The 22,812-nt window shown below is 35.3% G+C and overlaps 1 protein-coding gene across 2 annotated transcripts in view; it reads right to left on the reverse strand.

Annotated features, from left to right (window-relative positions):
* LOC136027013 (collagen alpha-1(IV) chain-like) overlaps window positions 1-22,812 on the reverse strand; it is a 202,717-nt gene that overhangs the window by 50,354 nt on the left and 129,551 nt on the right. For both annotated transcript variants that reach the window (XM_065703915.1, XM_065703914.1), the window contains exons 22-23: window positions 22,109-22,222; window positions 8,285-8,373 (exon numbers count right to left, since the gene is read on the reverse strand). In XM_065703915.1, coding sequence (XP_065559987.1) covers window positions 8,285-8,373; window positions 22,109-22,222 — 203 coding nt within the window. The remainder of the gene's footprint in view (window positions 1-8,284; window positions 8,374-22,108; window positions 22,223-22,812) is intronic.

Here is a 22,812-nt window from a genome sequence, read left to right on the forward strand (position 1 = left end):
GAAGTAACAGCCTTGAGATTTTCTGTGCAGGATTTCAACTCTGTTGATAGAAGAGCATCGTCAAGTGCTGAAAACCATGTTGTGACCAATATTGGCCTAGGACTGCACAAAGCCTCTATTAAACTGAAGGTTCCACGGACTCCTTGCTGTCCGGCTCTAAGCCAGCTTAAGCGCTTGGATTTCCTGAGGCCAAAGCAATTTCAATTATTAAAAGAATATGAAAATTGGGAACTTGGAACCTTACAACTTTAAAAAATAATTTTCGTATCGACATTTTGACTCACAAATTCAGACAATTCGAATTGGACTTATTTAAAGTTTCAGAAACTCGTATCCCAGAAGTAGGAAGCATGAAATTAGGTGATATAGAATTTATTTACTCAGGCAGGAAGGATGGGGTACATAGACAGGGAGTAGGGCTCATGATGATTAAGGAAGCTGCTAAGTCTTGTTTAGGCTAGGAAGGTATTAATAATACAATAGCAATCATTTTGGATAATATCGGTTTTGAAGTAAATTGGAATACACAAAAAAATGAAGATGAAGATATACCCACAAAAGATGAAGAAACTGGAATACTTAAACAGAAGATTTCCTTACTAGAATCTCAAATCCGTCAAGATACAGAGGCAAATCTGGAAAAGTTCGAGACCTCAAGGAAGAAAAAAATAGACTTGTTAGGCTCAAAATTGTCTTGCATTATATGCTCCGAGGTGTATGTTAAACCAATTAGACTGCCATGTCTGCATCTAATCTGCCAAAGCTGCATCCTGCAAAATCGACAAAACAAAAGGGTTTGCCCCCTGTGCAGAGCTGAGTAAACATCAGTTGGCCGTCTAGATACTCTTCTGTCATGCTGCATTGAAAATCTAATTGAATTTTCTTATACTCAGAATGAAAAGACCAAAAGAGCTGAACTTGTAGCTGCACCTGAATAATTGGAACAAGTACTTGAAAAAAAATATTTGGAAACTCCTTGGAAGATATTGAAAGTAAGGAAGAAAGGGATATTGATCCAAGTGATATAGTGATTCAGTCGGTTGAAAGTGATATTCCCAGAAAGTCCTTCCGGGATTTTTGTGTTATGGTATTTCATTTTCCCATCATTTTAATCGACAGGCTTTTTAGAAGAAGCTATAGATGATCTTTTGACTGACACTGACATTGAAGAAGAATAATAATTTCCAATCAAAAGAACCATCTCTGAAGTTTATGCGAGTATCTCTTCCGTAAGAACCATATATGCCCCTAGGGCGTAAATTACAATGCCTGCACCTGAGTTAGGGGGGGGAGGGTTTGTCGACATCGGAGTTTTTGTTATTTGTTCTTGCAACTATTTTTAACATAATGGCTATTTAAATTTTTATCTGATGCAATTGGAGAAAAAAAAAGTGGGGGGCCAAATACCCTCTGATCACTTTTAACTCTTAAAAAAAGCACTAGAAATTTCAATCCAATCGAATGAGCCCCCTCAAAAGTTTATTCGACCATCCCTTACAAATGAAGTGCCACTGAGAAAAAAATAAACAATAAAAGATTGGCAACGCTATTGCTTATTTTTTATGTAATATAAGAGTATTTTATGTAATGAATACACTATGAATACAAATATTTTAATGCAAGAATACACTAGTATGGTATTTATTTGTAGTATTTACATTATGGTATTAAATTGTTTATTGTATTGTTTTTATAGGCTATTTATTTAGTATAGTTTTTAGCATTAATGTTATTAGCTTTAATTAGCATAGTTTATAGCATAGTTAGCATAGTACTTATTATCACTGCTGATGTTCATCCTGAAGTGTGGGATAGACATAACTTCTGGCCACTGCTTTTATGTAATTAAATAATAAACAAGTTTTTTTTTAACTGGAAGTAAGGAGCGACATTAAAACTTAAAATGAGCAGAAATTATTCTCTTTGTCACAACTCTACTTTTTAAAACAATAAAAAACTTTAGCGTAAAGAGCGAGGCGTTGAACCCTTTCATATACGGAATAATTTTTGTTCGGTTTAAGTTTTAATGTCGCTAAAGTTTAATAATGTCGCTAATTCAAAAAACATTTTGAATTAATGTATGTTTTGATTTTGGCTCACCGCATATAAATAATTAAAACAAAATTTGCATACTAATGTTTTTTTGCTAAATGGCTTTCTCATATTTTTGATAGGACGATTTTGAAAAGACAAGGGGTGGGGGAGGAGGCGTAGTTGCCCTTCAGTTTTGGTTACTTATAAATGCAACTAGAATTGTTATAATTTCTTTATGAACGTTTTTATTAGCAATAAATATACGTAACTTACGAATTAATTTACGTAATGAACTTTTATATTTGTGTATTTTTATTACGTATATGAGGGGATTCAGCCTATCGTCAATACCTCTATTTTTAAACTAAAGCTTGAATTTTTTCCCAATTCTTTAAGGATGACCCCTGAATCACAAAGGCTGCAGAATAAATAGTTGAAGTTACTAAAAATACTTTAGCGTAAAGAGCAAGGTATTGTGGAGGAGACGAACCCCCTTAGATACGTAATATTTTAACTCCGTTTTTTAAGTTTTAATGGTGCTCGTTAGTTCCAACTGAAACTTTTTTTTATATTTATTTTCTCGTTGTTGTTTTTTAAATAATGCTAGAAAATCCTATGCGCCCTTCATGGAAAGTGTCTTCCCTCATGACAAATTCCTCCATGGAAAGATCGTCCGAAGTAGCCCCCTCCCCCTTCATCACCCACCCCAACGCGAAAAAGACCCCCTGAAAACGTCTGTACACTTCATAATGACCGTTACTATGTTGAATTACCCCCGGAGATTGTGGGGATTGAGTCGTCCCAAAAGACATAGTTATTAGATTTTTCGACTAAGTTTAACAGAATGTTCTATCACAAAATTTTGATCTGCTGACTTCGGGGAAAAATGTACATGGGAGGAGGCCTAGGTGCCCTCCATTTTTTTGTCACTTAAAAAGGGCACCTGAACTTTTAATTTCCGTTAGAATGAGCCCTCCCGCGATATTTTAGGACTACTGGGTCGATACGATCACCCCTGGGAAAAAACAACAAAAACAAACAAACAAATAAACACGCATCCGTGTTCTGTCTTATTACAAAAAAAAATACGTTATTCCACATTTTGTAGATAGGAGCTTGAAACTTCTACAGTAGGGTTCTTTGACACACTGGGTTCTCTGATACGCTGAATCTGATGGTGTGATTTTCGTTAAGATTCTATGACTTTTAGGGGATGTCCCTCCCCGCTATTTTCTAAAATAAGGCAAATTTTCTCAGGCTCGTTACTTTTGATGGGTAAGATTAAATTTGACGAAACTTATATATTTAAAATCAGCATTAAAATACAATTCTTTTGATGTAGCTGTTGGTATCAAAATTCCGTCAATTAGAGTTTCGGTTATTATTGAGCCGTGTCGCTTCTTACTACAGTTCGTTACCGCGAACTGTTTGATATGCTTATGACCATGTAACGACTTTGCAAAAATGTTTTCTTTGCTGAAGTTGCTCAAATCTAGTAATAAGACCTTGTTTTTTTTCAAACTGTTAAGGACCATAAGAAACGGATCCTCTCGGCTTAGGTCACTAGTGGATCCAGAGAGACGGGGGGCCCCGAGCCCCCAAGATTTTTTCTGGCTTCCCCTTTCACTATTTTTTTTATTTATTCATTCTTTTTTAAATTTGTCTATTCGCTTAATTATTGGCACCTTTGTCACATTCCTCCCCCCAAGGTTTTGCTAGTCGGCACCCTTGGTACATTTCGCCTCCCTCAAGACTTTGGTCTATATCCACCCGTGGCTTAGGTGAAAAAAAATGCAACACAATATATTTTTCAAATAACAGCTAGCTTTGTTAATTATTTTTATTTAAACATCTATTTTGTTCAAAAAATTATATAATAAGGCCTTCAGGGCTGTAAAGTTTTTAAGGAAATTTCAGCTGTAATCCCACCTCACCCACTTCTAGTAAGAATTCAGTTTGTTGTTTACAAAAAGCTTAAACTTAAAAACAAAGATTGCTTGTTTTCTCACCTGGTTTGCACCGAACCGCTTGATTTTAATTTAATGAAAAAATTTTTTTAATCCAAAGCTTTCAATTCGTTGATAGAAAAAAGCTAAAGTTTTTCTGTTCATATTCTGCAATTATAATCACGTGTTACTTTTAAACTTAATTTGCTTTGCCATAAAATCAAACAGTTCGTGGTAACGAACTGTAGTAAGGAGCAACCCGGCTCAATAATAAACGAAACTCTAAAAAACGGAATTTTGATGCTAAAACATACATCAAAAGAATCAAATTTTCATGCTGCATTTAAATATATAACTTTCATCAAATTTAGTCTTTGTCATCAAAAGTTACGAGCCTGAAAAAATTTGCCTTATTTTAGAAAATAGGGGAAAACACCCCCTAAAAGTCTTAGAATCTTAACGAAAATCACACCATCGCATTCGGCGTATCAGAGAACCCTATAGCAAAATTTTCAAGCTTCTATCTACAAAAATGTGGAATTTCGTATTTTTTGCCACAAGACAAATCACAGGTGCGTGTTTATTTGTTTTTTTGTTGTTTTTTTTCACAGGGGTCATCGTATCGACCAAGTGGTCTTAGAATGTCGCATGAGGGTTCATTCTAACGAAAATGAAAAGTTCTAGTGCCCTTTTTAAGTGACCAAAAAAATTGGAGGGCACCTACGCCCCCTCCCACGCTCATTTTTTCTCCAAAGTCATTGGAGAAAAAAAAATTTTGAGATTGCCATTTTGTTCCGCATAGTCAAAAACCATAAAAACTATGTCTTTGGGAATGACTTACTCCCCCACAGTCCCTGGGGGAGGGGCTGCAAGTTACAAACTTCGACCAGAGTTTACATATAATAATGGTTATTGGCAAGTGTACAGTCGTTTTCAGGGGATTTTTTTGGGGTTTGGGGGTGGTGTTGAGGGGAGGGGGCTATGTGGGAAGATCTTTCCTTGGAGAAATATGTCATGAGGGAACAGAAATTCAATGAAAATGGCGCAGAATTTTCTAAAATTACTATAAAAAAAAACAATGAAAAAATAAACATGGAAAAGTTTTTTCAATTGAAAGTAAAGAGTAGCATTGAAACTTAAAACGAACAGAGGTTATTACGCATATGAGGGGTTCTAAAAATAGTTTAGCATAAAGAGTGAGGTATTTAGGAGGAGATAAATACCTTGCTCTTTATGCTATAGTATTTTTAGTAATTTCAACTATTTATTCTACGGCCTTTCTGATTCAGGGGTCATTCTTAAAGAATTGGGACAAAACTTACGATTTAGTGTAAAGAACGAGGTATTAACGAGGGTACAAACCCCCTCATATACATAATAAAAATTAAAGAATATAAAAGTGTGTTACGTAAGTTAATTCTTTAGTTACGTATATTTTTTACTAATAAAAAAATTCGTTAAAAATTTAAATTTATAGTTGCCTTTTTATGTAACCGAAAAATTTGCATGGCAACTAGGCCTCCTTCCCCATCCCTTATTTCTCAAAATCGTCCTATCAAAACTAAGAGAAAGCCATTTAGACAACAAAGGAATTAATATGCAAATTTCATTTTAATAATTTATGTGTGGAGAGCCAAAATCAAACGTGGATTAATTCAAAAGCGTTCAGAAATTACACAAAAAAAACTAGTTTTTTTAAGTGAAAGTAAGGAGCGACATTAAAACTTAAAACGAACAGAAATTACTCCGTATATGAAATGGGTTGTCCCCTCCGCAATCCCTCGCTCTTTACGCTAAAGCTTTTAATTGTTTTAAAAAGCAGAATTGTGGCAAAGAGTCAAACTTTAGCGTAAAGAGCGAGGAAATGCGGAGGGGACAACCCATTTCATATACGGAGTAATTTCTGTTCGTTTTAAGTTTTAATGTCGCTCCTTACTTTCAGTTAAAAAAACAGTTTTTTTATGTATTATGTTAAAAAAAGAGTTTCATAGCCTTCAGGCGAGATCCCCCTCCTACTCCCAACAGCAATTTTTGTTAAACAACAGCGGTGAAAATAGTGGGTGTGGTTAAACAAATTTATTAGAATCCAGCCTGTTTCTGAATTTGTAATTGTTTTAATCTTGAGGATTGCCCTCATTTTCTACTATAAACAAAAAACAATTGTATCGTGAATAATGACAACCTAATCAGAAACTATTGGTGGAGCCTCGAATATTCCCTTTCCTTTCTCTTTCGCTTGACGAGCTTTCGTTAAGTAAACACTATTATCAAAATTTCGAGTATTTAAAAAAATTGCATCGTCAATACTGACCAGTTTCCTTTGAAAAAACCGGCTCTAAAACTATTTACGAAGCCGCGAACATTCCTTTTCCTTTCTCTTTCACCTGACGTCCCGGAATGTTTGTTATGTAAACTCTACTATCAAAATTTCGAGCATAAAAAAAAAAAAAAAAATGCAACATGAATACTGACAAGTTTCCTTTGAATAACAACCGGCTCTAAAGCTACTTATGGAGCCTCAAACATTTCGTTTCCTTTCTCTTTCACCTGAACGTCCCGGAATGTTCGTTATGCAAACACTAATATTAAAATTTCAAGTATCTAAAAAAAATTGCATCGCGAATACTGACAAGTTTTCTTTAAATAACAACAGCCTTTAAAACTATTTATCGAGCCTCAAATATTCCCTTTCCTTTCTCTCGCACCTGAACGTCCCAGAGCGTTCGTTATGTAAACATTATTATCAAAATTTCGAGTGTTTAAAAAAAACTGTATCATGAATGCTGACAAGTTTCCTTTGAGTAACGAAAGGTTCTTAAACTATTTGTGGAGCTCGAATATTCTCTTTCCTTTCTCTTTCACCTGAACGTCCCGAAGCGTTCGTAATGCAAATAATATTATTAAAATTTCGAGCATATAAAAAAAATTGGATCAAGAGTACTGACAAGTTTCTTTTGAATAACAACCAGCCCTAAAACTATTATGGAGCCTCGAATATTCCCTTTCCTTTCTCTTTCACCTGAACGTCCCGGAGTGTTCGTTATGCAAACAATATTATCAAAATTTCGAGTATATAAAAAAAAATTCGATCGTGAATACTGACAAGTTCCCTTTGAATAAAACCGGCTCTAAAACTATTTATGGAGCCTCGAATATTCCCTTTCCTTTTTCTTTTACCTGAACGTCCCGAAGCGTTCATTATGGAAACAATATTATCAAAATTTCGAGTATTTAAAAAAAATTGGATCGCGAATACTGACAAGTTCCCTTTGAACAACAACCGGCTCTAAAACTATTTATGAAGCCTCGAACATTCCCTCTCCTTTTTCTTTCACCTGAACGTCCCAAAGCGTTCATTATGCTGACAATATTATTAAAATTTCGAGCATTAAAAAAAAACAACTGAAAGTAAGAAGCGACATTAGAACTTAAAACGAACAGAAATTATTCCGTATATGAAAGGGGCTTTCCCCTCCTCAACGCCCGCTCTTTAGGCTAAAGTTTTACTCTTTGTCACAGTTGTACTTTTTAAACCAATAAAAAACTTTAGCGTAAATGGCGGGACGTTGAGGAGGGGACAGCCCCTTTCACATACGGAATAATTTCTGTTAATTTTAAGTTTTAAGTTTGCTCCTTACTTTCAGTTAAAACAAAACTTTTCTTTTGTTTCATTTCGCACAAGGAGTGGAGAGTTAGCCTCAGCATTGCTCCTGACACCCTTCGAACCTAAAACAGTGAACTTTAATCAAAAGAGGATTTTCGATCGTTTAGTAGGATTGGGACCATAAAGACACCCATGAGCTCTCTGATTTCCTCCCCTCATTACCGTTTCTGTGCAGAAGGACAGGTATCTGTTGCATCCCCTTGAAAGTGATATCACGCAATTACTCCCAATTTACTTTAACTGAAACATAAAGTAGATCCATGACTTATTTAAAAAGTAAATAAGGATTTAAAGGGTTACTACTTAAAAAGATAAAGTAGGACCATGACTCATTTAAATAAAACCCACCCCTTTCAATATCATCTTTATACCAAAAACGTTTGCATGTTATACCTTTTGTAAGCCAGAGCCACATGGGTATTTTTAATTGATATGATTTAAAGGGTCCCAGGCCTCTCGAACATTCTCTATCCTTCCATATTTAGTTTTGTTGAAGGAAAGTAAAACCGTGCTCTATTCACTAAATTTTCGCAACTTCTTCGATCTGTATCGTGTGAACCATACCACGGGTCCATGACTTCCTTCGTTATGCATCGATAAGTAGCCCATTAACATTAAAAAAAAAAAAAAACAGTCTCACCTTTACCCCTTTTCTTGCTTCCTCTCCCTTTGGACCACGATTACCCCTTGAACCCTTCAGTCCTTTTGTGCCTGCTATTCCTTTCTCACCTAAAGAAAAAAGAAATAAAAAATAGCTTTTAAAAATAACTAAACATGTCTATCATGTGAAAAAATTTTAACTCTAGCTGTAAATAAAATTCGGTAAACTACTCATAATAATGACCTGGATAAACATGATTTGTATTATGATTAATAAAAAAACAAGTTTTTACGACTGAAATTAAGGAGCGATATACTAAAACTTAAAATACACAGAAATCGTTCAGTATATGAGGGGGGATACCACCTCCTCAATACCTCGTTCATTACCCTTTAGTTTGACTTTTTGTCCCAACTCCTTAAGAACGATTTCCCGGACTGTTTAATTAGAGTAAGAAACTTTTTCTAAAGTACTTTCTATTGCTCCTTTCTTTCAGTTGAAAAAACTTGTCTTTTTCTGATCACTTTTCAAATAGAATTGCTCCCTGAAATGTTTTTCCCGCAGAAAATTCTCCACGGAAAAATCCCCCAGGCAATTCCTACACTTTTGAATAGTACCCCTGGCAATGTCCCTGTAACATCTTCACACGTAAAAGTGAGTCGCCAAAGAGAAAGCAATAGGTAAGACAAATAAAAAAATTTCGTACAGGAGTTCTGGAAGATACCCCGTGTAATATTTCCCCTTGAAAGTTCATCCCCAGACACTTCCGTCTTAGCAAAAAATTATATCCGTCGCTATCCCCTCCCCTGCAGAAAATTCTACCTCCCAGACAAATGTCTGTATGCTTTCCAATAACAAATAGTACACGTAAACAATGGGCAAAATTCATTATTTATAGCCCCTTTGCCAGGAACTAAGGGCCATATCATTCCCAGAGGCATGATTATCTATATATATAAAAATAAGTTGTCTGTCTGTCTGTCTGTCTGTCGAGTGACGTCGTGTTTGTCCGCATATGACGTCTGAATTATTTCATCATATACCAATTCAAAAACGAATGTGTTCAAGCCGATGTAGCTGAGTTGGTACGGCGTTATGTTCCAGGTTCTAGGTTCAAGAGGTTCCAGGTTCGAACCTTGGCTTAAAAAAAGGTAAAAACTACAAAAAAACTAAAAACTAATAAAAAACTAAAAAGGCTAAAAAACTAAAAAAAACTAAAAAAATAAAAAAAGGTAAAAAACTAAAAAGAAAAAAAACTAAAAAAGGAAAAAAACTGAAAAATAAAGGAGAAAAAGAGAACTAAAAAATATAAATAAAAAAAACTAAAAAAAGGTAAAAACTACAAAAAAAAACTAAGAAGAAAAAAGAAGAAAAAACTAAAACAGCCAAAAAAAAAGGTAAAAGCCAAAAAAAAACTAAAAAGCAAAAAAGGGAAAAAACTAAAAATTTATTTAATCATATACAAATTCAAAAACGAATGTATGTAAAGACCGGGAAACCGGGACACAAATGACGACCGGGACACCGGGACACAGGGAATATATATTAAAAATAGCTGTTGGGGTGGCGCTTCGCGCCAACCCAACACCTAGTTGGTGGGGGCGCTTCGAGCCCCCCAAGCCCCCCACGCGCGTAAGTTGTTACGCACCATTGTAGTTGTGTCCCTGTGTCCCACCTGTGAATATAGATAGATATATATATATATATATATATATATATATGTTTTTAACTACGTAGAACTTGCGAATATACAACATTCTTGGCTGTCCCATTGTCTGTGCATATAAATAGATTGCCAGGTTTACCGACTCCTGAACATGCAACATATTATTGTCCATGGGAAAAACAATCTGTATTCAGATCAATACCTCATCATTCTAATGATTGCCCTTGAGCTTTGTTGATGGTGATTGCTAATCCAACATTCCCTGTGTCCCCGTCGTCATTTATATATCCCCCTGTGCCCACCGGCGTCCCCGTTGTAGTTGTGCCCCTGTGTTGTAGTTGTATCCCTGTGTCCCGGTCGTCATTTATATTCCCTGTGTCCCAGTCGTCATTTGTGTCCCGGTCTGTAATTTCTCTTCAAACATTCCCTGTGTCCCGGTCGTCATTTATATATCCCCCCTGTGCCCCCGGCGTCCCCGTTGTAGTTGTGTCCCGGTCGTCATTTATATTCGCTATGTCCCTGTCGTTAGTTGTGTCCTGGTGTCCCAGTCTGAAATTTCTCTTTGAGTGTCCCAGTCGTCATTTATATTCCCTGTGTCCCGGTCGTCATTTGTGTCCCGGTGTCCCGGTCTGTAATTTCATCAGTTGACAAACATGACGTCATCGTCATAACAAACATGACGACAACTAACTTCATGACGACATGACGACATGATGACATGGCGTCACTTGACAGACATAACACACAGACAACTTATCTATCTATATCTATCTATATATATATAAATAATTTTCCTGTCTGTGTGTCTGTCAGGTGACGTCATGTTTCTGTGTCGACTGACGTCATGAAGTTAGTTGTCGTTATTTTTGCTATGACGGTGACGTCATTAGAGATATTTAAGACATATATGTTCACATAGAAATCTATTAATGTTTAAGTTTAAAATGACTGATGAACTTACAATGGCAAAAGCCGATGAAGATGCTCAAAGAGTCTATGCCAAAAAACTTGCTGCTGATAGAGAAAGTCAGAAAAGAAAGCGTGCCGAGGAATCAAAAGAACAGCAAGGAAACAGGCTTGAGGCTGATAGAGAAAGAAAGAACAGAAAGCGTGCCGAGGAACTACCAGAGCAACGCGAAAGCAGACTTGCTGCTAAAAGAGAAAGTGAAAAAAGAAGGCGTGCCTAGAAATCACAAAAACAGCAAGAAATCAGGCTTGCTGCTGATAGAGAAAGTAAGAAAAGAAAGCGTGCCGAGGAATCACAAGAACAGCAAGAAATCAGGCTTGCTGCTGATAGAGAAAGTAAGAAAAGAAAGCGTGCCGAGGAATCAGAGCAACCTGAAAGTTATCGCCTGGCATTCAGGTACAGCCCAGTCGATGATTATAGCTTGAGTAGATGTGTTCAAATCGGGACAATGTCTAAAATTTGTCCCTATTGCATGGCCTTGAAGTTCAATGGTGAAACAATGGGAATGTGTTGCGCCTCAGGAAAAGTTAAACTTCCTCTATTGGCTGCACCACCAGAGCCATTGAAGACTTTCCTTACTAGAACTACGTCAGAATCTAAGCGTTTTTTGTCACAAATCAGAAAATACAACTCATGTTTCCAAATGAAGTCGTTTGGAGCCCAAATCGAAAATCCAGATCAATTTATGTCTACTTTCAAAGTAAAAGGGCAAATTTATCATAGAGCAGGGTCCCTTCTACCATTCTCAGGCGAGAATCATAAATTTTTACAATTGTACTTCATCAGTGATAGAAATTCTGAATTGAATGCACGTTGCGAAATTTCTCCCAACGTTGAAAGGACAATCGTTTCCCAATTGCAACATCTTTTCCACGAAAATAATAATTTAGTGCGTCTGTTCAAAACAGCCATCGATTTGATGCCTACTGATACGCATAAAATTGTTATTTCCGCTGACAAAACGCCTCCTGGCCAACATGTGCGTAGATTCAAGTGTTTGGGTCAGTGAGATGCTGGATGTACTCAGTGGAATGGCAAAAACGAGGTTTGCCAACCGCAAATATACTAATCTGGCTAGATAAAAAAATTACTTCGAACGAAATTGATGATGTGATTTCCGCTGAAATACCTGATAAAAATGTCGATAAGGGGTTACATGATATTATTGTAAAAAATATGATACATGGACCTTGCGGTAAATGATATAGCGTTGGCAATTGCGTCGTCCGGAATAGCCGGAACATTGCTGCCTGGTGGAAGAACTGCTCATTCCGCTTTGAAATTGCCTCTGAATTTGCATTCTACAGAAACTCCCACGTGTAATATTTCCAAATCATCTGGGATGGGTAAAGTATTGCAGCAATGCAAACTTATTATTTGGGATGAGTGCACAATGGCACACAAAAAATCGCTCGAGGCTCTGGATCAATGCTTGAAAGATTTGAGAGGGAAGTCGAAACCCTTTGGCAGCACATTAATATTGCTTGCGGGAGATTTCAGGCAAACATTACCTATAACACCTAGATCAACTCCTGCAGACGAAATGAATGCTTGCCTTAAAAATTCTAATTTATGGGCACACGTAAAAATATTAAAATTAACTAAAAATATACGTGTCCGATTGCAAAACGATGACTCTGGTCAAACATTTTCAGATCAATTGCTGGCAATTGGAAACGGAAAGCTCCCAGTAGACTCAATTTCAGGACGTATACAACTACCTGCTGATTTCTGTAATTTAGTGACGTCCAAAAATGAATTGATTGAAAAAGTATTTCCGAATATTCTAAAAAATTATAAAAATAATAAATGGCTAACTGAAATTATAAAAATAATAAATGGCTAACTGGGTGCGATTCTCGCACCCAAAAATATAGACGTCCACGAAATCAACAATATTGTTTTGACCAAGATTCGAGACCAGGCAGTCCTTTACAAGTCAGTCGACACAGTTTTGGAACCAAATGAAGCGGTTAATTATCCATCTGAATTTTTAAATTCCATAGATCTTTCAGGGTTTCCACCACATGTGCTACAACTAAAAATAGGCGTACCAATAATACTTTTAAGAAATATCAACCCACCAAAGCTTTGCAATGGCAAGCGACTTGCCGTAAAAAAAAAACAATGGAAAACCTATTAGAGGCCACAATCTTGACAGGGCCTTTTGAGGGTGAGGCTGTTCTTATTCCTCGCATTCCCATGTTTCCAACGGATCTGCCTTTTCAATTTAAAAGATTGCAATTCCCAATTCGATTAGCATTTGCAATCACCATTAACAAAGCTCAAGGTCAATCATTAGAAAAATGTGGTATAGATCTTAATACTGATTGTTTTTCCCATGGACAATTGTACGTTGCATGTTCGAGGGTCGGTAAACCTGACAATCTATTTATATGCAGCGACAATTGGACAGCGAAGAATGTTGTATATTCGCAAGTTTTACGCAGTTAATTTGTATTGTATCTATCTATCTATCTATCTATATAAAAACGAGTTGTGTGTATGCATGTTTGTTTGTTTGTAAAAAGAGCTTTTGCATATGACGTCATTATTAGTACATACGGCTTTGTATATGCACAGACAATGGGAAAGCCAAGAATGTTGTATATTCGCAATTTTTACGTAGTTTAACTCCTGCAGACGAAATGAATGCTTGCCTGAAAAATTCCAATTTATGGGCACACGTAAAAATATTAAAATTAACTACAAATATGCGTGTCCGATTGCAAAACGATGACTCTGGTCAAACATTTTCAGATCAATTGCTGGCAATTGGAAACGGAAAGCTCCCAGTAGTGGGAAAGCCAAGAATGTTGTATATTCGCAATTTTTACGTAGTTTGAAACACATATATAAATCTATCTATATTCACAGGTGGGACACAGGGACACAACTACAATGGCGCGTAACTAATATGGTGCGTAACGACTTACGTGCGCGGGCGGGGCTTGGGGGGGGGGCGAAGCGCCCCACCAACAGCTAGTATCTATATAAAAATAAGTTGTCTGTGGGTCTGTGGGTCTGTCGAGTGACGTAATTATATGACGTCTGAATTATTTCATAATATACCAATTCAAAAACGAATGTATTCAAGCCGAAGTAGCTGAGTTTGTAAAGCGTTATGTTCCAGGTTCCAGGTCCGAGAGGTTCTAGGTTCGAACCTTGGCTTTAGCATTTATACAAAAGAAGAAAAAAACTAAAAAAGGTAAAAACCACAAAAAAAACTAAAAAGAAAATACTAAAAAAACTAAAAAGCTAAAAAACTAAAAAAAAATAAAAAAAGGTAAAAAACTAAAAACTAAAAAAGAAAAAAAACTAAAAAAAAACTAAAAAAAAGGTAAAAACGTCGTTTGGTGCATCAATACAAAAGAAGAAAAAAAAATAAAAAGGGTAAAAAACTAAAAAAAAAAAAAAAAAAAGGTAAAAAACTAAAAAATTAAAAATAAAAAATAAAAAAAAATAAAAAAAGGTAAAAACTACAAAAAAACTAAAAAGAAAAAAAAACAAAAACTAATAAAAAAAACTAAAAACTGAAAAAGAAAAAAACTAATAAAAGGAAAAAAACTGAAAAATAACGGAGAAAAAGAAAACTAAAAACCGGGACACAGGGAATATAAATGACGACCGGGACACTCAAAGAGAAATCACAGACTGGGACACCGGAACACAGGGAATATAAAAAAACGTCGTTTAGTGCATTAATACAAAAGAAGAAAAAAACTAAAAAAGGTAAAAACTACAAAAAACTAAAAAGAAAATACTAAAAAAACTAAAAAAGATAAGACACAAAAAAAATAAAAAAAGGTAAAAAACTAAAAGCTAAAAAACTAAAAAAAATTTAAAAAGGTAAAAATTAAAAACTAACAAATAAAAAAAAATAAAAGAAAAGTAAAAACTACAAAAAAAACTAAAAAGAAAAAAAAACTAATAAAAAAACTAAAAAAAAACTAAAAACTGAAAAAGAAAAAAAACTGAAAAAGAAAAAAACTAAAAAAAGGAAAAAAACTAAAAAATAAAGGAGAAAAAGAAAACTAAAAACCGGGACACAGGGAATATAAATGACGACCGGGACACTCAAAGATAAATTACAGAACGGGACACCGGGACACAAATGACGACCGGGACACCGGGACACAGGGAATATAAATGACGACCAGGAAGCTCAAAGAGAAATTACAGACTGGGACACAAATGACAACCGAGATACTGGGAATATAAATGACGACCGGGACACAGGGAAACAACTACAAGGGGGGTGCCGAGGGCACAGGGGGATATATAAATGACGACGGGGACACAGGGAATGTTCGATTAGCAATCACCATCAAGAAAGCTCAAGGGCAATCATTAGAATAGTGAGGTATAGATCTGAATACAGATTGTTTTTCCCATGGCAAATTATATGTTGCATGTTCAAGAGTCGGTAAACCTGACAATCTATTTATATGCACAGACAATGGGACAGCCAAGAATGTTGTATATTCGCAAGTTTTACGTAGTTAAAAATATATATATATCTATCTATATTCACAGGTGGGACACAGGGACACAACTACAATGGCGCGTAACTAATATGGCGCGTAACGACTTACGCGCGCGGGGGGGCTTGGGGGGTTGGGGTGCGAAGCACAACCACCAACTAGGTGTTGGGGTGGCGCGAAGCGCCATCCCAACATCTAGTTTTTATATATATAGATAAGTTGTCTGTCTGTCTGTCTGTCTGTCAAGTGATGTCGTCTTTGTCCGCATAACGTCTGAATTATTTCATCATATACCAATTCAAAACGAATGTATTCAAGCCGATGTAGCTGAGCTGGTAAGGCGTTATGTTCCAGGTTCTAGGTTCAAGAGGTTCCAGGTTCGAACCTTGGCTTAAAAAAAAGGTAAAAATTACGCAAAACTAAAAGCTAATAAAAAAACTAAAAAAGCTAAAAAACTAAAAAAAACTAAAAAGAAAAAACAACTAAAAAAGGAAAAAAACTGAAAAATAAAGGAAAACAGAAAACTAAAAAAATATAAATAAAAAATAAAAAAAAACTAGAAAAGGTAAAAACTACAAAAAAACTAAAAAAGCAAAAACCAAAAAAAAACTAAAAAGAAAAAAAAGGAAAAAAACTAAAAATTTATTTCATCATATACCAATTCAAAAACTAATGTATATGCAGACCGGGACACCGGGACACAAATGACGACCGGGACACCGGGGCACAGGGAATATAGATTGACGACCGGGAAACTCAAAGAGAAATTACAGACTGGGACACCGGGACACAAATGACGACCGGAACTCAGGGAATATAAATGCAGACCGGGACACAGGGACACAACTACAACGGGGACGCCGAGGGGCACAGGGGGATATATAAATGACAACGGGGACATAGGGAATCTTCGATTAGCAGTCACCATCAACAAAGCTCAAGGGAAATCATTAGAATCATGAGGTATATATCTGAATACGAATTGTTTTTCCCATGGACAATTATATGTTGCATGTTCAAGAGTCGGTAACCTGACAATCTATTTATATGCAAAGACAATGGGACAGCGAAGAATGTTGCATATTCGCAAGTTTTACGTAGTTAAAAACATATATATATATATATATATATATATATATATATATATATATATATATATATATATATATATATATATATATATATATATATATATATATATATATATATATCTATATTCACAAGTGGGACACAGGGACAAAACTACAATGGCCCGTAACTAATATGGCGCGTAAAGACTTACGCGCGCGGGAGGGCTTGGGGGGCGCGAAGCACCCCAACAATCTCCTTAATTAATTAAATAAATCTCCTTAATTTCCAAATAAATGATCAAGATTTTTTATCTTTTCAACTATTAAAACTATTTGGCAAAAATTCAATTTCTTTACAATTTTGTATTAAAGGGATTTTAAGCAGTCTAGATTTTAAAATTAAAACCTTCTTTTCACAATCCATGATTAACAATTAACAATTCCGGATTGTTAATTGAATATGATAGTTACTTGTTTCTTGTACCTATACTTCTTACTTATGCAAATACAACACTTAAAAGTAACCTGTACTGAGATGCATACCATATATGATTTGTTGTCTAATAGTTTATGGCTACTAAGTGTAAGCATGGAGCAAAACGGGCTAGTAGTAACCGAAACTCTAAAAAAAAGTAACTTTTCATAACAATACATACATCAAAAAGGTCAGCTTTTTTTTATATTCTGAATATTAAAATTATTTAAGCTTAATGTTACGCATCATAAATTACGAAACTGGTAAAAATAGCTCTAAATTTTGAAAAGGGGGTAAAACATTCTTAAAAGAATAATTGATCACAATAAAAATTACAACATAAAGATCAACATATCAAAGAACTTTTTTGCGGAGTTTTCATGCACCTTTCTATAAAATGTAGAATCTCTCATTCTTTTCCAGTAACAAAGATCAAAGATGCATATTCATTTATTTTTTTTTCACGGCTGATCGTATCGAACTAATGGTCCTATAAAATTGAAAAAAGCCACACTCAAGCGAAAACAAAAAGGACAATTTTTAAGCAGCAAATAAGAATTTTCAGCTGCAAGGTGGTATTTTCTGCCATTTTATACTCAGAAACTGAGTGTTACAAAACTTGAAAATTCCAAGATAGCACATACAATAAACTGTTTAAAAATCTTGATCTTAAGCTTTCCAACTTCAAAGGCAACAATGCTTTGAATTGAATGCATATAGTCCATATAAATCATATTCTTCATTTAGCTACACTTGACGTTTGATAAAGTTATTTACAGTACTAGCTGTTGGGGTGGCGCTTCGCGCCACCCCAACACCTAGTTGGTGGGGCGCTTCGCGCCCCCCCGCCCAAGCCCCCCCGCGCGCGTAAGTCGTTACGCGCTATATTAGTTACGCGCCATTGTAGATGTGTCCCTCTGTTCCACCTGTGAATGTAGATATATATATATATATATATATATATATATATATATATATATATATATATATATATATATATATATATATATATATATATATATACATGTTTTTAACTACGTAAAACTTGCGAATATACAACATTCTTTGTTGTCCCATTGTCTGTGCATATAAATAGATTGTCAGATTTACCGACTCTTGAACATGCAACATATAATGGTCCATGGGAAAACAATCCGTATTCAGATCTATACCCCATGATTCTAATTATTGCCCTTGAGCTTTGTTGATGGTGATTGCTAATCAACCATTCCCTGTGTCGCCGTCGTCATTTATATATCCCCCTGTGCCCCCCCGGCGTCCCCGTTGTAGTTGTGTCCCTGTGTCCCGGTCGTTATTTATATTCCCTGTGTCCCGGTCGTCATTTGTGTCCCAGTGTCCCAGTCTGTGATTTCTCTTTGAGTGTCCCGGGCGTCATTTATATTCCTTGTATCCCGGTGTCCCGGATTATATTCCCTGTGTCCCGGTCGTCATTTGTATCCCGGTCTGTGTATACATTCGCTTTTGAAATGGTATATGATGAAATAAATTTTTGTATTTTTCTCCTTTTACTTTTTTTTTAGTTTTTTTAGTTTTTTTTCTTTTTTCTTTTTTTTATTCTTTTTAGTTTTGTTTTTCTCCTCTATTTTTCATTTTTTTTCCTTTTTTTCTTTTTTCCTTTTTCTTTTTTATTTTTTTAGTTTTTTAGCTTTTTCAGTTTTTTATTAGTTTTTAGTTTTTTTTTCTTTTTAGTTTTTTTGTAGTTTTTACCTTTTTTTTTAGTTTTTTTAGTTTTTTTTTACTTATGTCCTGGTCGTCATATATACTCCCTGTGTCCCGGTCGTCATTTGTGTCCCGGTGCTTTGTTGATGGTGATTGCTAATCGAACATTCCTTGTGTCCCGGTCGCTTTCTCTTTGAGTGTCCCGGTCGTCATTTATATTCCCTATGTGGCGGTGTCCCGGTCATCATTTGTGTCCCGATATCCCGTTCTGTAATTTCGTCAATCGAAAACATGACGTCAGTCGACACACAAACATGACGTCACTCGACAGACACACACACACACACACAGACAACTTATTTTTATATATAGACTAGCTGTTGGGGTGGCGCTTCGCGCCACCCCAACACCTAGTTGGTGGGGGCGCTTCGCGCCCCCCCCCCCAAGCCCCCCCGCGCGCGTAAGTCGTTACGCGCCATATTAGTTACGCGCCATTGTAGTTGTGTCCCTATGTCCCACCTGTGAATATAGATAGATATATATATATATATATATATATATATATATATATATATATATATATATATATATATATATATATGTTTTTAACTACGTAAAACTTGCGAATATACAACATTCTTTGCTGTCCCATTGTCTGTGCATATAAATAGATTTTCAGGTTTACCGACTCTTGAACATGCAACATATAATGGTCCATGGGAAAACAATCCGTATTCAGATCTATACCTCATGATTCTAATGATTGCCCTTGAGCTTTGTTGATGGTGATTGCTAATCGACCATTCCCTGAGTCGCCATCGTCATTTATATATCCCCCTGTGCACCCCGGCGTCCCCTTTGTAGTTATGTCCCTGTGTCCCGGTCGTCATTTATATTCCCTGTGTCCCGGTCTTCATTTGTGTCCCGGTGTTCCAGTCTGTGATTTCTCTTTGAGTGTCCCGGGCGTCATTTATATTCCTTGTGTCCCGGTGTCCCGGTCGTCATTTATATCCCCCTGTGCCCCCCGGCGTCCCCATTGTAGTTGTGTCCCTGTGTCCCGGTCGTCATTTATATTCCCTGTGTCCCGGTCGTTTTTAGTTTTTAGTTTTTTACCTTTTTTTAGTTTTTTTTAGTTTTTTAGCTTTTCTAGTTTTTTTTCTTTTTAGTTTTTTTTTGTAGTTTTTACCTCTTTTAGTTTTTTTTCTTCTTTTGTATTAGTGTGAAATAATTCAGACGTCATATGCGGACAAACACGACGTCACTCGACAGACAGACAGACAGACATAACCCACAAACAACTTATTTTTATATATATTTATTCATATTTTTTTAGTTTTCTTTTTCTCTTTTATTTTTCAGTTTTTTCCTTTTTTTTAGTTTTTTTCTTTTTTAGTTTTTAGTTTTTTTTAGTTTTTTACCTTTTTTTATTTTTTTTAGTTTTTTTAGTTTTTTAGCTTTTTTAGTTTTTTTATTAGTTTTTATTTTTTTTGTAGTTTTTGCCTTTTTTTATTTTTTTCAGTTTTTTTTTAGTTATTAGATTTTTACCTTTTTTTAGTTTTTTTTAGTTTTTTAGCTTTTTTAGTTTTTTTTTCTTTTTAGTTTTTTTTGTAGTTTTTACCTTTTTTAGTTTTTTTCTTCTTTTGTATTAGTGTGAAATAATTCAGACGTCATATGCGGACAAACATGACGTCACCTGATCCATCCACAGATCCACACACAGACAACTTATTTTTATATATATAGATTGTGTGATGGCATATCAGCTATTATCAAGGACAGGTGCTTATCGATTGTTTAGGGGGGTGAGGTGTGCCTGGTGTCTCAAAGAGTGCATTTTTAGGCCAATATTTTCTAACTTCTTATGAGCCTTAAGGCATATTGTATAAGCGGTCTATGGTGAAAATGAATCTCTAGTCTAGCTTCATTTATGATAAGCCTGGATATGGAATCAGTGGGGTGGGGATAGCTTCCCTCTAGCCGTAAAAATATGCTTTCTTTGTAGTATAAATAATATGACACGATGATTACATTTAAGTAGTTTTTCACGAAAATTGCAAGAAATTCCATTAGAAATGAGACTGAACGTTCTAGTGACCTTTTTAAGTAGCCTCACTTACTAAGTTTATTTATTTGAGGCTTGATAATATTGTAGACGATGATGTACAGCTGCGAATCTTTTACTGAGGAGAATCCTTCATATGAAAATTGTCGGAGGTTTTTAGGCGGGGGGGGGGGGTAAAAAGTAAAATCTAATCTTCTTTGATTCTCTTGAATATTCCCAGACTACGTCTGGGATATTGGTGCAGGTGGTAGTAACACCATTCGTCCTGCAAACAATATTCTTCCACGTAACATGATAGATTGCGTTCACATTTACGTGATCACAATAATGGAGAGATAAGCAGTTTGGGCATCATGATCACCAATTGGAAATTCCCTGGTGGGTGTAAAAGCTGCAATTTTCTGTTTATATGTTGTTTAATGTCTTCAGGTTTCACAAGGGTCTTCTTACCATTGTTTTTCAGGAGGAATCCCCATAAGAACTACGTATTCAAAGAATTCGTACTGGAAACTATGGAAATGATGACCCTATGTCTAATCTTTGATATTTCAGGCCCTTCTTCTAATAAATAGTTGAAAGTTGGCAATTTTCAGTGATGCTATTCATTCTAGAATCATTTTCCTAATGAATTCAGTTTAAGAAAATAAATTAGGTTGAAAAAAGTAGAAGCCCTTCTTCACATGTAATAGAGCCCTGGATCAAATAGATCGAAGTAACAAACTGTTAGTAAAAAGTAATTGATTTCAATAGAAACTAAAACTCTTTGATTACAATACATACAATAACAAAATCTATTATTATATTGATTCTAAATAACGGAATTGTATTAGCTTTTAAGTAGTCCATTAAAGTTATTAGCACAAAAAAAAATTTAGAACCAACAATTAATCTCCACCAAAAAGGGTGCAACCCTGAGAGAAATTAAGCAATGAAATTTAACATTTATGAGATCTCTCTAGGCACTGCCCACAAAATGTGATATTTCTCATGTTTTTTAACATGTGGATGAATATTCAGATAAAGGCATGTTTATTTTGAGGCTCGGTTGAAAGCTCCGTTTATGTTATGGAGAAGATAGTTTGTTTTGGATAACATATTTTAAAAAGCAAATACACTAAATGAGCTCTTTTTCTCAAAACAATGTCGCATGAAAGTTAAATTCTTATTTAAAGAGAATACCATATATGATAAAGACTACCTTCCTTTTCAACCATCATCTCTTCACGGCAAATTTTTGCTTTTTTTGTCCTAATCCTTTAAGAACTACTGCTCCAACACGAGAGCAATGGATTCAGAATAGTAATTATTTTTAAAGCACTGTAAAACATTACCGTAGGAGCGAAGGGTTAAGCAGGATATAGGTGCCCCAATGTGCAGGATAATTTCCGCCCGTTTTAAGTTTTATGTTACTTTTTACTTTCATTTGAAAAAAAAATGTCTTTTCCTTATTTAATCTTACCTGGGCCGCCTTCGAACCCTGCCATTCCTTCAGGAGATTCGCCTATTTTGCCCTTTATACCATCGTTTCCATTTCTACCTGACTGACCTCTATAGCCTGGCTCACCGATGGGTCCTAGAAGATTAAAATGTTATACTTTTTATTAGTATTGATGAAATGTTATAAGTATTAAATCGTTAGTTCATGTGTCATTAGTAAATGATAAACTAGTATATAGTTTCTATATTTAGTAGATAAGTAAATAAGTAAATTAGTTAATTCGTAAACCAATACTTAATTAGTACATGATTAGTAAATAAACAATTAGAAGATTGTTGGGGTTTCACCCCTGTTACTATTCTTTTTCCTATGAATGACCTGTTTTCGTTTCCGTACTTACATTTTCTCAGACTAACCTATAGTATAATTTTCAACAACAAATTAAAGTATCGTCGCTAAGCTTTAGTGGTTTTGCAATAATCAAACTTTCAAGCTAAATTCTATTTTGGTCTTCCTGATCTGGGTTATTGAAAGATAATATTCTTGAAGAGAAGCCTGAAATTTGAATTTCAATTTAGGGGATTGACCAGGGCCAATCTAAGGTCCACCTCGACAGAAAGTGCTTTTTTACGCAAGGGGTGTTTTTGTAAGTCCGTATTGAGACCCGTTTAGGGAGTCTGTCTTCAGAGTTTATAGATGTGTGTTTAAGTGATCTTGGAAGAATA

Source organism: Artemia franciscana, chromosome 5 (assembly GCF_032884065.1).
Source record: "Artemia franciscana chromosome 5, ASM3288406v1, whole genome shotgun sequence".
Lineage (NCBI taxonomy): Eukaryota > Metazoa > Arthropoda > Branchiopoda > Anostraca > Artemiidae > Artemia > Artemia franciscana.